Source organism: Euprymna scolopes, chromosome 44 (genome assembly GCF_053919585.1).
Source record: "Euprymna scolopes isolate OS-2025 chromosome 44, ASM5391958v1, whole genome shotgun sequence".
Lineage (NCBI taxonomy): Eukaryota > Metazoa > Mollusca > Cephalopoda > Sepiida > Sepiolidae > Euprymna > Euprymna scolopes.
Genome location: NC_136525.1, coordinates 57,225,911 through 57,243,677, shown reverse-complemented (window position 1 = coordinate 57,243,677; position 17,767 = coordinate 57,225,911). Strand labels below are relative to the sequence as shown.

The 17,767-nt window shown below is 28.2% G+C and overlaps 1 protein-coding gene across 1 annotated transcript in view; it reads left to right on the top strand.

Annotated features, from left to right (window-relative positions):
• Positions 1 to 17,767, top strand: part of LOC145268635 (uncharacterized) — a 69,144-nt gene that overhangs the window by 16,571 nt on the left and 34,806 nt on the right. Inside the window, exons 6-14 of the mRNA XM_080124112.1 lie at positions 866 to 904; positions 3,379 to 3,435; positions 5,665 to 5,721; positions 8,484 to 8,573; positions 9,731 to 9,781; positions 12,038 to 12,088; positions 14,110 to 14,160; positions 15,565 to 15,615; positions 16,127 to 16,177. Coding sequence (XP_079980238.1) covers positions 866 to 904; positions 3,379 to 3,435; positions 5,665 to 5,721; positions 8,484 to 8,573; positions 9,731 to 9,781; positions 12,038 to 12,088; positions 14,110 to 14,160; positions 15,565 to 15,615; positions 16,127 to 16,177 — 498 coding nt within the window. The remainder of the gene's footprint in view (positions 1 to 865; positions 905 to 3,378; positions 3,436 to 5,664; positions 5,722 to 8,483; positions 8,574 to 9,730; positions 9,782 to 12,037; positions 12,089 to 14,109; positions 14,161 to 15,564; positions 15,616 to 16,126; positions 16,178 to 17,767) is intronic.

Here is a 17,767-nt window from a genome sequence, read left to right as displayed (position 1 = left end):
TTCTTTTTTTTTTTTTTCTCCCCGTAAATTTAATAAAATGGTATTTTAATCGCTTTCATTCTTATTTAAAAAAAAAAATTCCCTCGATACAGCTTTGAGAAGCGAGGGTCGAAACCGGTCAGCTGGCTCCTCATTCCTTTCTCTTTCCTCTCCTGTTCCCCCTTCATTCCCACCTTTTTGGAGAGAAGATATATATATTTATATATATACAAATTTACTTTTAATCATGAACGAGAAAAGTCTTCCCTTCCTAATTGCAATATTTAAATTATGTATCTCTAAAAGCATCATGAAATATATATATATATATATATAACAACTTGACCCTTTCTCGAATTATATTCACACTTAAAAGAAAAGAAAATAAGTGGCATCAAACTATTTCAAATGTACACTTAATTTAAAATGTACAATTAATTTAAAATGTACAATTAAAATCAAATGTACAATGAAAATCAAGTGTACAATTAAAATCTACGAAATTATACAGGGTTTAGAGTTTTCAATAAACATCGTCAAAAATATTCTTCAACAACTAATTTTAAAAAAGGTAAAAATTTTCTAATATTTAAGTCAAGATTAAAAACTTAATAATTTTACATAATATTTGATAAAGAAATCCTACTTTCGGACTATTTTCGCATTTTAACCTCGCTGAAAATTTTTCTGGGGGTGACGTTTTTGCTGTCACAGGAGGCTGAGCGTCCCCTCTAGCCAGACCACTGGTTCCAATACGAATATTTTCTAATAATAATAAAATTCTTCATGGGAAACCAAGTTAAAAAACAAAAAAACAAAAAAACATAACTTTAACAGTTGGAAATGAAAAGTTTGTTTTTTTACCTCTTTTCCACTTGTTTTTTAGGAACCATCCGAACTCTCCTTGGAGAGAGAGGAAAGTCCTGTAAGTAATTGATTATATTATCACCTTCTTTATACATAGTTTGTTCTTAACCTTTATCAACAAACAGTGCCAATTTCTTTTTCTTTACCAAATTTCATTTCTTTTTTATAATTCTTTATTAGGTTTTCATCGGCTTTCGTTTTGTTGTTTCAGTGTGGTTTTGTTACATAATGTCTCTAGTTTGGAGTTATATAAAGATTACATTTTTAAAAAGACTAGTGCTCGGTCAATAAATTGTAATATTAGATGTTCAGAACGGAGTTGTCTACCTTTCCTCCGGTTGAAAAATATGATGACCCAGTGCGTTAAAAAGTTAATTTATTTTTAGTTGTCTTCCCTTTGAAGTGCCGACATACGTCTTATCTCCCCTTTGAATTTCTGACATGTGTTAGCTGTCAACAATAAAATTAGTCAACATGGATCACCGTAAATGAAAAATGATCACATTTCATTTATCAGTTAAATAAGTAAATTTACGCTTGAACACAAACCAGCGGACAAATTTTCCATTATTTTTATTCTGTTAAAGAATTAGATGAGTTTTTGATTTAAAATATTTTATTTCTTCATTATGCAATGAATTTCTTTTTGATCTAAAAAACAACATTGAATAAAATAGAAAAATAAATTTAGGTGTCCAATGTTTACTGGACACCTGAAAATATCTTAAAAATTGAACCAACAGAAAAATGTTGATAGATTTATAAATCGAAAAATTGAAAAAAAATTCAGTCATAAAATTCAATTCATTTCATTAGGTAGAAGAAATGGCTGCATAAGCGCGCTCGTGCATTTTGTAAATACTTTTTTTTACTAAAATATTATATTCCTATTATATTTAAAAAAAAAAATTTAATAGTTTATTTTAAAAGTATATTCTACAAAAAAGTTAAACAACCCACTTTAAAAAAATAAATTACAAGTTTTATATATTTTATTCGCAGTTTTGTGTTAACGGTGTACAAAATTTTCTAAAAATTAAATTAAAATCAAATGTATGATTAAAATCAAATGTACGATTAAAATCAAATGTACGATTAAAATCAAATGTACGATTAAAATCAAATGTACGATTAAAATCAAATGTACAATTAAAATCAAATATACGATTAAAATCAAATGTACGATTAAAATCAAATGTACGATTAAAATCAAATGTACAATTAAAATCAAATGTACGATTAAAATCAAATGTACGATTAAAATCAAATGTACGATTAAAATCAAATGTACGATTAAAATCATATGTACGATTAAAATCATATGTACGATTAAAATCAAATGTACAATTAAAATCAAATGTACAATTAAAATCAAATGTACGATTAAAATCAAATGTACGATTAAAATCAAATGTACAATTAAAATCAAATGTACAATTAAAATCAAATATACGACTAAAATCAAATGTACGATTAAAATCAAATGTACAATTAAAATCAAATGTACGATTAAAATCAAATGTACAATTAAAATCAAATGTACGACTAAAATCAAATGTACGATTAAAATCAAATGTACAATTAAAATCAAATGTACGATTAAAATCAAATGTACAATTAAAATCAAATGTACGATTAAAATCAAATGTACGATTAAAATCAAATGTACGATTAAAATCAAATGTATAATTAAAATCAAATGTACAATTAAAATCAAATGTACAATTAAAATCAAATGTACAATTAAAATCAAATGTACGATTAAAATCAAATGTACGATTAAAATCAAATGTACAATTAAAATCAAATGTACGATTAAAATCAAATGTACGATTAAAATCAACTGTACAATTAAAATCATATGTACGATTAAAATCAAATGTACGATTAAAATCAAATGTACGATTAAAATCAAATGTACAATTAAAATCAAATGTACAATTAAAATCAAATGTACGATTAAAATCAAATGTACAATTAAAATAATATGTACGATTAAAATCAAATGTACGATTAAAATCAAATGTACAATTAAAATCATATGTACGATTAAAATCAAATATACGATTAAAATCAAATGTACAATTAAAATCAAATGTACGATTAAAATCAAATGTACGATTAAAATCAAATGTACGATTAAAATCTACAAAACAATACAGGGTTTAGAGTTTTCATAAAACATTGGCAAAAATATTCTGCAAATACTAATTTTAAAAAAGGTAAAAATTTTCTAATATTTAAGACAAGATTAAGAACTTAATAATTTTACATAATATTGGATAAATAAATCCGACTTTCGGACTATTTTCGCATTTTAGCCTCGCTGAAAATTTTTCTGGGGGTGACGTTTTTGCTGTCACAGGAGGCTGAGCGTCCCCTCTAGCCACACCGCTGGTTCCAATACGAATATTTTCTAATAATAATAAAATTCTTCATGGGAAACCAAGTTAAAAAACAAAAAAAACATAACAACTTTAACAGTTGGTAATGAAAAGTTTGTTTTTTACCTCTTTTCCACTTGTTTTTTAGGAACCATCCACCAGCGGGGGCCTGTCCAACCTCTCCTTGGAGAGTGAGGAGAGTCCTGTAAGTAATTGATTATATTATCACCTTCTTTATACATAGTTTGTTCTTAACCTTTATCAACAAACAGTGCCAATTTCTTTTTCTTTACCAAATTTCATTTCTTTTTTATAAATCTTTATTAGGTTTTCATCGGCTTTCGTTTTGTTGTTTCAGTGTGGTTTTGTTATATAATGTCTCTAGTTTGGAGTTATATAAAGATTACATTTTTAAAAAGACTAGTGCTCGGTCAATAAATTGTAATATTAGATGTTCAGAACGGAGTTGTCTACCTTTCCTCCGGTTGAAAAATATGATGGCCCAGTGCGTTAAAAAGTTAATTTATTTTTAGTTGTCTTCCCTTTGAAGTGCCGACATACGTCTTATCTCCCCTTTGAATTTCTGACATGTGTTAGCTGTCAACAATAAAATTAGTCAACATGGATCACCGTAAATGAAAAATGATCACATTTCATTTATCAGTTAAATAAGTAAATTTACGCTTGAACACAAACCAGCGGACAAATTTTCCATTATTTTTATTCTGTTAAAGAATTAGATGAGTTTTTGATTTAAAATATTTTATTTCTTCATTATGCAATGAATTTCTTTTTGATCTAAAAAACAACATTGAATAAAATAGAAAAATAAATTTAGGTGTCCAATGTTTACTGGACACCTGAAAATATCTTAAAAATTGAACCAACAGAAAAATGTTGATAGATTTATAAATCGAAAAATTGAAAAAAAATTCAGTCATAAAATTCAATTCATTTCATTAGGTAGAAGAAATGGCTGCATAAGCGCGCTCGTGCGTTTTGTAAATACTTTTTTTTACTAAAATATTATATTCCTATTATATTTAAAAAAAAAAATTTAATAGTTTATTTTAAAAGTATATTCTACAAAAAAGTTAAACAACCCACTTTAAAAAAATAAATTACAAGTTTTATATATTTTATTCGCAGTTTTGTGTTAACGGTGTACAAAATTTTCTAAAAATTAAATTAAAATCAAATGTATGATTAAAATCAAATGTACGATTAAAATCAAATGTACGATTAAAATCAAATGTACAATTAAAATCAAATGTACAATTAAAATCAAATGTACGATTAAAATCAAATGTACGATTAAAATCAAATGTACAATTAAAATCATATGTACGATTAAAATCAAATGTACAATTAAAATCAAATGTACAATTAAAATCAAATGTACAATTAAAATCAAATGTACGATTAAAATCAAATGTACGACTAAAATCAAATGTACGATTAAAATCAAATGTACAATTAAAATCAAATGTACGATTAAAATCAAATGTACAATTAAAATCAAATGTACGATTAAAATCAAATGTACGATTAAAATCAAATGTACAATTAAAATCAAATGTACAATTAAAATCAAATGTACAATTAAAATCAAATGTACAATTAAAATCAAATGTACAATTAAAATCAAATGTACGATTAAAATCAAATGTACGATTAAAATCAAATGTACAATTAAAATCAAATGTACAATTAAAATCAAATGTACGATTAAAATCAAATGTACGATTAAAATCAAATGTACAATTAAAATCATATGTACGATTAAAATCAAATGTACGATTAAAATCAAATGTACAATTAAAATCAAATGTACAATTAAAATCAAATGTACGATTAAAATCAAATGTACAATTAAAATCATATGTACGATTAAAATCAAATGTACGATTAAAATCAAATGTACAATTAAAATCATATGTACGATTAAAATCAAATGTACGATTAAAATCAAATGTACAATTAAAATCAAATGTACGATTAAAATCAAATGTACGATTAAAATCAAATGTACGATTAAAATCTACAAAACAATACAGGGTTTAGAGTTTTCATAAAACATTGGCAAAAATATTCTGCAAATACTAATTTTAAAAAAGGTAAAAATTTTCTAATATTTAAGACGAGATTAAGAACTTAATAATTTTACATAATATTGGATAAATAAATCCGACTTTCGGACTATTTTCGCATTTTAGCCTCGCTGAAAATTTTTCTGGGGGTGACGTTTTTGCTGTCACAGGAGGCTGAGCGTCCCCTCTAGCCACACCGCTGGTTCCAATACGAATATTTTCTAATAATAATAAAATTCTTCATGGGAAACCAAATTAAAAAACAAAAACAAAAAAAAACATAACAACTTTAACAGTTGGTAATGAAAAGTTTGTTTTTTACCTCTTTTCCACTTGTTTTTTAGGAACCATCCACCAGCGGGGGTCTGTCCAACCTCTCCTTGGAGAGTGAGGAGAGTCCTGTAAGTAATTGATTATATTATCACCTTCTTTATACATAGTTTGTTCTTAACCTTTATCAACAAACAGTGCCAATTTCTTTTTCTTTACCAAATTTCATTTCTTTTTTATAAATCTTTATTAGGTTTTCATCGGCTTTCGTTTTGTTGTTTCAGTGTGGTTTTGTTACATAATGTCTCTAGTTTGGAGTTATATAAAGATTACATTTTTAAAAAGACTAGTGCTCGGTCAATAAATTGTAATATTAGATGTTCAGAACGGAGTTGTCTACCTTTCCTCCGGTTGAAAAATATGATGGCCCAGTGCGTTAAAAAGTTAATTTAATTTTTGTTGTCTCCCCTTTGAAGTGCTGACATACGTCTTATCTCCCCTTTGAATTTCTGACATGTGTTAGCTGTCAACAATAAAATTAGTCAACATGGATCACCGTAAATGAAAAATGATCACATTTCATTCATCAGTTAAATAAGTAAATTTACGCTTGAACACAAGTCAGCGGACAAATTTTCCATTATTTTTATTCTGTTAAAGAATTAGATGAGTTTTTGATTCAAAATATTTTATTTCTTCATTATGCAATGAATTTCTTTTTAATCTAAAAAACAACATTGAATAAAATAGAAAAATAAATGTAGGTGTCCAATGTTTACTGGACACCTGAAAATATCTTAAAAATTGAACCAACAGAAAAATATTGATAGATTTATAAATCGAAAAATTGAAAAAATTCAGTCGTAAAATTCAATTCATTTCATTAGGTAGAAGAAATGGCTGCATAAGCGCGCTCGTGCGTTTTGTAAATACTTTTTTTTTAATAAAATATTATATTCCTATTATATTAAAAAAAAAAATTTAATAGTTTATTTTAAAAGTATATTCTACAAGAAAGTTAAACCACCCACATTAAAAAAAAATAAATTACAAGTTTTATATATTTTATTCGCAGTTTTGTGTTAACGGTGTACAAAATGTTCCAAAATTAAATTAAAATCAAATGTACAATTAAAATCATACGTACAATTAAAATCATATGTACGATTAAAATCTACAAAACAATATAGGGTTTAGAGTTTTCATAAAACATCGGCAAAAATATTCTTCAAATACTAATTTTAAAAAATGTAAAAGTTTCTAAGGTAAAATCCATTGAAAGCGGTCGGTGGTTCTATGAGAAAATAAAGCTGTGTACGCATTATAAATGTTTCTTTTCTGTGTCTTATGTCATACATTAGTACATTAGGGGTCATTTCGAGTTAAAAGTTTATTTACTGCACTCATCTGGACTAGAGAAAATCATGATTTATATGTGTATGTCTCGTCTAAATAACTAACGATGAATATCTAATATGGCCGACAAGACGGGTGATCAAAAAATCAGATCGAGCGTACCGCGTACCGAAAAACGAAATGAGACTAACGAAATGAGACCTCATTTGATCTCATTTCGTTTTCCGGTACGCTCGATCTGATTTTTTTATCACCCGTCTTGTCGGCCATATCAGAGAATTATCGTTAGTTATTTAGACGAGACATACACATTTAAATCATGATTTTCTCTAGTCCAGATGAGTGCAGTAAATAAACTTTTAACTCGAAATGACCCCTAATGTACTAATGTATAACGTAAGACACAGAAAAGAAACATTTATAATGCGTACACAGCTTTATTTTCTCATAGAACCACCGACCGCTTTCGATGGATTTTACCAGTTTCTAATATTTAAGACAAGATTAAAAACTTAATAATTTTACTTAATATTTGATAAAGAAATCCTACTTTCGGACTATTTTCGCATTTTAGCCTCACTGAAAATTTTTCTGGGGGTGACGTTTTTGCTGTCACAGGAGGCTGAGCGTCCACTCTAGCCACACCGCTGGTTCCAGTACGAATATTTTCTACTAATAATAAAATTATTCATTGGAAACCAAGTTAAAAAAACAAGAAAAAAACATAACTTTTCTGTATAGCCATTTCAAGAATATTAAAAACAAATATAGACATTAAATAATATCTCTAACTTTGAGTTTTATTAAATAACGTATTTTAAAAAAGATTAGTGCCAACAATATGTGCCTGTATCGTATGCAGTTTTTTCTGTCTACGCAGAATTATTTTTTCAAGCTAGAAACTTATTGAAATCACCAAATTATTTTATTTGGTGAAGAGTTTCTTGGGGAGATAACTCTCCGTCTTTATAATTTCAAATAAATTAAATTAAATTGTTATTTAACGTTTGTTAAGTAACAATTTAAAATAAAACACTGAAAACAATTCTTTCGCTAGAGACATAAACTAACAAACCGCTATTTAGTAAAATCGATTTTCCTTAATGCAATATGCAAATGAAATGGCCTCAATTGTATATTTTGCAAGAAGCATACTATATACAGAAATAAATGAAATAGTAAAGAAGCGGACTTTTTTGTATTTATTAATCAAATTGTGAAAAAACAAACGAACAGGAATATGAATTTATAAATATTAATGATAATATCTATTTATAATAATGTAAGCGCAATAGGTTCTATAATTAGGTAAAAAATTTCCATTAAATTTCAATCAGCAATGACCGTACAAGTATATAGAAAAACTAATTGTCACTTGAAATGAAGAGTTTTCAGTACATATAAGCATGACTCCAGAAATGCAGTTTTATTCCAAAGGTTTTCTTCCAGTTTTTCTTGAGAAATATAAAATAGAGGTCGGATATCATTTTAAAGACATCTATTTAAAATATGAAACAATGTTTTTTCGCATTTCTAGGTTCCTCAGGTACAAACCCGTAAAAGGCATGCAGCAGGAGATTGGGGAGAATCATTCAAGTATAAAAAAATTTGCATCAGAGAGAATCCTGTAAGTAATTATACATTTTTCTAAATTTCATTTTCTGTTATGTGAAGAACTTTTAAGCAGCCTTTCGCTTATTAATATATATATATATATATATATATATATATATATATATATATATATATGATTGTTGATTTATTCATTCCTTATACATGATGCTGTGGTATCTTTTTCTTCTTTCTTTTCACTCACCAAGTTCTTTTTTAAGAGAGAACTTATCTGCCCTTTGTTTATATTCTAGTCAACCCACATTTTGGGACGTAATATTTGTAACTATTAATTTATTCACATTTAACCCAATATATATATGTATGTGTGTGTGTGTGTGTGTGTGTGTGTGTGTGTGTGTGTGTGTGTGTTTGCTACTTCTTCACAGAAGCTTACCATCTCTTTAGATTGATGTAGAGCCTCTATGCACACGTAGATGTCTCTTCACACCAGCTACAAAATTGTTCACAGAGATGAAAGGGGAACTTGCTAGTATTTGGTGTTGTTTGTGGTGGGATTTCATACTACACCTTTGAGAATCTTGTCAAAACGCCTGCTTACTTCGAGACTAAACCAGAGATATTACTGCAATACTTGTGTGGTCTGGGAAGCAGCACAGCCTCATACAATTGTTTGTCATGCCTGACATTATGTGACCTCACATGGTTTACTAAACAAGTTTTAGTCAGAAGAAATCTGCCAGCAGCTGTGTATGTCAGTTCTTGTTGCATTCTGGCAGGAATTGCAGATTCATCCTGTTTTCTAAGGACATGCTTCAATACTGCATGATTAAAATACTTTTCTTCAAATTTTTTGCATTTTTCTGTGATCATTTTTCTCCACTTATTTCGATCTGCAGTTTGAACTTCGCAGTCGTTTTATACAATCCTTAGAAACTTTAAATATTGGTCATGAACAGTTTTTACTTCCTTACCACCTTTCTTAGGAGCCAGCAAAAAAAATATATAAAAAATATTGTGGTACAATTAAGTTATACAGAGAGTTCTGCATTTATTCCTGGTAGGGAATTGTAACATGACATGGAGTTCAGTTCAAATACTAATATTTTCTACCAAAAATAAAATTCTTTTTTGCGAAACCAAGTTAAAATAAACAGCAGAACTTTAAATATTGGTAATGCAAAGTTTTTACCTTTTTTCCACGTTTCTTAGGAGCCAGCAAAAAGCATCGATAAACTTCATGACGTAAGTGAGGAAAGTCGTGTAAGTACTTTGATCATATCATCACCTTTTTCATACATAGTCTGTTCTTAAGCTTTTATCAATAATATTTGATAATTCAGATAAATATAGACATTAAATGATATCTCTAATTTTGATTTTTATTAAATAATGCATTTTTAAAAGATTAGTGCACTCCAACAATGTGTGTCTACATAGTATGCAGTGTTTTATAAACCTCTAAAAACAGGTATATACATCATACTGTATTTATTTTTTAATATATATTTAATATATATTTTTTATATATATTTAATATATATATATTTTTTTAATATATATAAATACCTTATGCTTTTATTCTTTAATATATATCAATAGCTTAGGATAAAAATATTAGATTATAAGACATAATTTAAAAATAAATTCTCTTGAATGCAAATAAAACCTGTACTTTTATTTCTAATAATATCTACTAACAATAATGTAAGAATATTAAGTTCTTTAATAAATGAAATCTAATCAAAATTCAAGATAATAAAAAGTAACTTTTGTATAAAAATATTTGCTTAAGAGACATAGTCGAATTTTCAATATTAGATCCTCCGTGAGTTTTCTTGAGAAAAATGCAAAAAAAATAAGGGCCAATAAAGATAGTATCAACTAAAAATCTAAAACAAACTCATTTCTTCATTCATCAGGGCCAAAAGCGGAAAAGACACGGAGGGGATGTTTACAAAAATAAAATATATATATAAATAATATGTATATATATGTATATATATATATATATGTATATAATATATATATATATAGTATATATATGTATATAATTATATATATATATATAGTATATATATGTATATAATTATATATATATATAGTATATATATGTATATAATTATATATATATATAGTATATATATGTATATAATTATATATATATATAGTATATATATATGTATATAATTATATATATATATATGATTGTAGATTTATTCATTATATATTTTGTATGTATACATACATATATATATATATGTATATATATATACGTTCATATATATATATAATATATATGTATATATATTATCTATATATAATACATATAGTATATATATATATATAATTTATATATATATAATATATATATGTATAATATATATAGTATATATGTATATATATATATATATATATATATATATATATATATATATATATATATATATATATATATATGATTGTAGATTTATTCATTTTTTATACATGATTCTGTGGTATTTTTTCTTCTTTATTTTCACTCAACAAGTTCTTTTTTAAGAGAGAACTTATCGGCCCTTTGTTTATATTCTAGTCACCCCACATTTAGGAACGTAATATTTGTAACTATTAATTTATTCACATTTAATCCCATCTGTGTGTGTGTGTGTGTGTGTGTGTGTGTGTGTGTGTGTGTGTGTGTGTGTGCGTGCGTGTGTATGTGTGTTTGCTACTTCTTCACAGAAGCTTACCATCTCTTCAGATTGATGTAGAACATCCATGCACACGTAGATGTCTCTTCACACCAGCTACAAAATTGTTCACAGAGATGAAAGGGGAACTTGCTAGTATTTGGTGTTCTTTGTGGTGGGATTTCATACTACACCTTTGAGAATCTTATCAAAACGCTTGCTTACTTCGAGACTAAACCAGAGATATTACTGCTATACTTGTGTGGTCTGGGAAGCAGCACAGCCTCATACAATTGTTTGTCATGCCTGACATTATGTGACCTCACATGGTTTACTAAACCAGTTTTAGTCAGAAGAAATCTGCCAGCAGCTGTGTATTTCAGTTCTTGTTGCATTCTGGCAGGAATTGCAGATTCATCCTGCTTTCTTAGGGCATGCTTCAATACTGCATGATTAAAATGCTTTTCCTCAAATTTTTTTCATTTTTCTGTGATCATTTTTCTCCACTTATTTCGATCTGCAGTTTGAACTTTGCAGCCGTTTTTAACAATCCTTAGAAACTTTAAATATTGGTAACGAAAAATTTTTACCTCCATACCACGTTTCTTAGGAGCCAGCAAAAAAAAAATATATAAATATATAAAAAATATTGTGGTACAATTAAGTTATACAGAGGGTTCTGCATTTATTCCTGGTAGGGAATTGTAACATGACATGGAGTTCAGTTTAAATACTAATATTTTCTACTAAAAATAAAATTCCTTTTTGCGAAATCAAGTTAAAATAAACAGCAGAACTTTAAATATTGGTCATGAAAAGTTTTTACCTTTTTTTCCACGTTTCTTAGGAGCCAGCAAAAAGCATCGATAAACTTCATGATGTAAGTGAGGAAAGTCGTGTAAGTACTTTGATCATATCATCACCTTTTTCATACATAGTCTGTTCTTAAGCTTTTATCAATAAAATTTGATAATCCAGATAAATATAGACATTAAATGATATCTCTAATTTTGAGTTTTATTAAATAATTCATTTTTAAAAAGATTAATGCACACCAACAATTTGTGTCTGCATAGTATGCAGTGTTTTATAAACCTCTAAAAAAAGGTGTATACATCATACTGTCTTTTTTTAATATATCTCTATATAAATAAAATGAACTCATTTTTTCACGCCTGATTTTGACCTTAATAGGATTAAAAATCAAGATATTTCATGCAAATATAATATGCACAAACGGCAGAACAATATCTGAGGTGTGTTATAGGCTTATTATTTCTCAAATTCCTCGATAATCTTAGATTTCTATACTTTTTCTGCTGAGAAGTCACGGCCAAAATCGGTTAAGATCAATGGAAGTGGTAAAATATTTTCTCTCTAATAAATTCCTCCTCCACCTGCCAACACTTAACACCGTTTGGGGATCGTTCACAAGGAACAGTTGAGAAGAGAACACCGGTTTGGCTTCGTAGTTCTTTCATGTGAAGTTATTTAAAATCACTAAACTAAGCTGCAGTGCTCTGTGGCATAGTGGTTAGCGTGCTGGACAATTCACATTTTATTTTCACGTTCGCGCCGACCTACCGTAGTCGTTTTTTTTTTTTTCCTAAACAACTGGAATGGACTTTTCTTGGTGGCCGAACTGTTAACGTTGCAGATGTTTTTTTTTTGTTTTTTTTTCACACTTTATTTTCCTACTTTTACTCATGACTCCGGGTTTTATCCTTCCTACTTACTACCATAACATTTTTTAAAACTCCCCCCCCCGCCCCCCCGTCCCAGAAACAAACACTCGGGCAACGCCGGGTACGCCCGCTAGTATTTTACATACATGTATATATGTATATATATATATAAATATATATATATATATATATATATACATGCATATATATATACAATATATATATGTATATATATATATACATACATATATATATAATATATATATGTATATATATATGTATACATACATATATATATATAATATATATATATGTATATGTATATATATACATACATATATATATATGTGTATATATATACGTATGTATATGTATATATATATACATATATATATTATACATGATCTGTGTGTGTGTGTGTGTGTGTGTGTTTGCTACTTCTTCACAGAAGCTTGCCATCTCTTTAGATTGATGTAGAGCATACATGCACATGTAGATGTCTCTTCACACCAGCTACAAAATTGTTCACAGAGATGACAGGGGAACTTGCTAGTATTTGGTGTTCTTTGTGGTGGGATTTCATACTACACCTTTGGAATCTTGTCAAAACGCTTGCTTACTTCGAGACGAAACCAGAGATATTACTGCACTACTTGTGTGGTCTGGGAAGCAGCACAGCCTCATACAATTGTTTGTCATGCCTGACATTATGTGACCTCACATGGTTTACTAAACCAGTTTTAGTCAGAAGAAATCTGCCAGCAGTTTGCATTGTAGTTTCTCTTTTGCTTCCTTGTTAAGCTCCACTTTTTCTGTTGGAGAGTAGATGAAATAAGAAGTTTGTCATAAGATCTCTTCTTCTCTTTAACGAGATTGGAGATAACAAAAATATATATATATATATATATATATATATATATATATATATATATATATATATAGCATATTGCATATATATATACTATATATATATATATATATATATATATATATATATATATATATATATATATAGCATATAGCATATAATAAAAAATATTGTGGTACAATTAAGTTATACAGAGGGTTCTGCATTTATTCTTGGTAGGGAATTGTAACATGACATGGAGTTCAGTTCAAATACTAATATTTTCTACTAAAAATAAAATTCATTTTGCGAAACCAAGTTAAAATAAACAGCAGAACTTTAAATATTGGTAACGAAAAGTTTTTACCTTTTTTCCACGTTTCTTAGGAGCCAGCAAAAAGCATCGATAAACTTCATGACGTAAGTGAGGAAAGTCGTGTAAGTACTTTGATCATATCATCACCTTTTTCATAAAGTATGCAGTTTTTTATAAACTTCTAAAAAAAGGTGTACACATCATACTGTCTTTATTTTTTAATATATATTTAATATTTTACATATATATATATATGCATATATATATATATATATATATATATACTTATATATATATACATAATATACATATGTATATATATATATATACATGCATATATATAATATATATATGTATATATATATACATACATATATATATATAATATATATATATGTATATGTATATATACATATATATACATATATATATGTGTATATGTATACATATATATATATACATACATATATGTATATGTATATATATATACATATATATATTATACATGATTCTGTGGTATCTTTTTCTTCTTTCTTTTCACTCACCAAGTTCATTTTTAAGAGAGAACTTATCTGCCCTTTGTTTATATTCTAGTCAAACCGCAGTTTGGGACGTAATATTTGTAACTATTAATTTATTCACATTTAACCCCGAATATGTGTGTGTGTGTGTGTGTGTGTGTGTGTGTGTGTGTGTGTGTGTGTGTGTGTGTGTTTGCTACTTCTTCACAGAAGCTTGCCATCTCTTTAGATTGATGTAGAGCCTCTATGCGCACGTAGATGTCTCTTCACACCAGCTACAAAATTGTTCACAGAGATGACAGGGGAACTTGGAAGTATTTGCTGTTCTTTGTGGTTGGATTTCATACTACACCTTTGGAATCTTGTCAAAACGCTTGCTTAATTAGAGACGAACCCAGAGATATTACTGCTATACTTGTGTGGTCTGGGAAGCAGCACAGCCTCATACAATTGTTTGTCATGCCTGACATTATGTGACCTCACATGGTTTACTAAACAAGTTTTAGTCAGAAGAAATCTGCCAGCAGCTGTGTATGTCAGTTCTTGTTGCATTCTGGCAGGAATTGCAGATTCATCCTGTTTTCTAAGGACATGCTTCAATACTGCATGATTAAAATACTTTTCTTCAAATTTTTTGCATTTTTCTGTGATCATTTTTCTCCACTTATTTCGATCTGCAGTTTGAACTGCGCAGTCGTTTTTAACAATCCTTAGAAACTTTAAATATGGGTCACGAACAGTTTTATACTTCCTTACCACGTTTCTTAGGAGCCAGCAGAAAAATATATATATAAATATATAAAAAATATTGTGGTACAATTAAGTTATACAGAGGGTTCTGCATTTATTCCTGGTAGGGAATTGTAACATGACATGGAGTTCAGTTTAAATACTAATATTTTCTACTAAAAATAAAATTGTTTTTGCGAAATCAAGTTAAAATAAACAGCAGAACTTTAAATATTGGTAATAAAAAGTTTTTACCTTTTTTTCCACGTTTCTTAGGAGCCAGCAAAAAGCATCGATAAACTCCATGACGTAAGTGAGGAAAGTCGTGTAAGTACTTTGATCATATCATCACCTTTTTCATACATAGTCTGTTCTTAAGCTTTAATCAATAAAATTTGATAATCCAGATAAATGTAGACATCAAATGATATCTCTAATTTTGATTTTTATTAAATAATGCATTTTTAAAAAGATTAGTGAACACCAACGTTTTTTATAAACTTCTAAAAAAGGTGTACACATCACACTGTATTTATTTTTTAATATATATTTAATATATAATTTTAATATATATTTAATATATATATATATATTTTTGATATATATGAATACCTTATGCTTTTATTCTTTAATATATATCAATAGCTTAGGATAAAAATATTAGATTATAAGACATAATTTAAAAATAAATTCTCTTGAATGCAAATAAATATTTTCTACTAAAAATAAAATTCTTTTTGCGAAACCAAGTTAAAATAAACAGCAGAAACCAAGTTAAACAGCAGAACTTTAAATATTGGTAATGAAAAGTTTTTACCTTTTTTTCCACGTTTCTTAGGAGCCAGCAAAAAGCATCGATAAACTCCATGACGTAAGTGAGGAAAGTCGTGTAAGTACTTTGATCATATCATCACTTTTTTCATACATAGTCTGTTCTTAAGCTTTTATCAATAAAATTTGATAATCCAGATAAAGTTTCTGTGATCATTTTTCTCCACTTATTTCGATCTGCAGTTTGAACTTTGTAGTCGTTTCTTGTTGTATTCTGGAGTTTGAACTTTGTAGTCGTTTCTTGTTGCATTCTGGCAGGAATTGCAGATTCATCCTGCTTTCTAAGGGCATGCTTCAATACTGCATGATTAAAATATTTTTCTTCAAATTTTTTGCATTTTTCTGTGATCATTTTTCTCCACTTATTTCGATGTGCAGTTTGAACTTCGCAGTCGTTTTTAACAATCCTTAGCAACTTGATGTTTTCCCTCAATACACCTTAAATCTTTTAAAAGATTTATGCTTCGGTATCTTTCCTACAGTTGTTTCGCTATCCTATTATCTCTCATTCTCAGTAAGTGTCCAGTCTCCCCCCCAAAAAAAATCATATGACTGGCTTTCAGGAATGATGCAGGGACAAATATACATAAGCAGTCGGTTCAACAGAATCATTGCCAGCAATTTACCCACAGCTTTGAGAAGCGTGATCAAATTATAGTCACCACAATCAGCATTCTATCCCTTTCCTTTGTAAATTGACAACAATATTGCATCCACCCAATTAGTAGCAACACGACTGTCATGCCATACGTTAAGAATGAGACCATGCAACGCTCCAGAAATATTTTCACCATCAAAGATCAACAACTCTACTCGTATCCCATCTTAACCTGGTGCTTTTCTAGTATCAATTTCCTTGATAGTGCATTTAATCTCATCATGGGTCCACTATCATTTCATCAATAATTTGATATTGAGGAAAACTAGAAATCACTACTTCATCTATAACAGATGGATTATCGAACAGATCATTAAAATGCTCCCCCGATCGTGCCATGATACCGTCTGTATCTTTTATCAGAACAGAGCCATCTTTAGATTTTAAAGGAACTATAGATGAAGATTGTGGTCCATAAGTTTGTGTGATTTTGCTATAGAAAACTTAAGCATGTTTGCGATGAAAATCCTTTTGTATTTCAGCGGACAATTTAGTCCACCACTTATTCTTCATCTGATGAAGTTTGCATTGTAGTTTTCCTTTTGCTTCCTTGTTAAGCGTCCTCCACTTTTTCTGTTGGAGAGTAGATGAAATAAGAAGGTTGTCATAAGATCTCTTCTTCTCTTTAACGAGATTGGAGATAACAACAATATCTATATCTATCTATCTATCTATATATATATATATATGTACATATGTATACATATATATACACATATGTATATATATATATATATGTATATTAGCATAGATATATATATATATATATTTTTTTTTTTTTTACATGAGTGTCACCGCTTATCAAGGCCCAGAGGCCACTCGAGGATAAGGGTTAATAGGTATACATTAGTCATTGTGATTTTAGCATAGTAAACAGTGGGAATTTTGTAACTTGGATTACATAGGGGGACAGTTCAATTAGAACTTGTTCACATTGGACTTTTTTTTTTACATAGGTATCAAGAGGCCACTCAAGGATAAGGGTTAAAG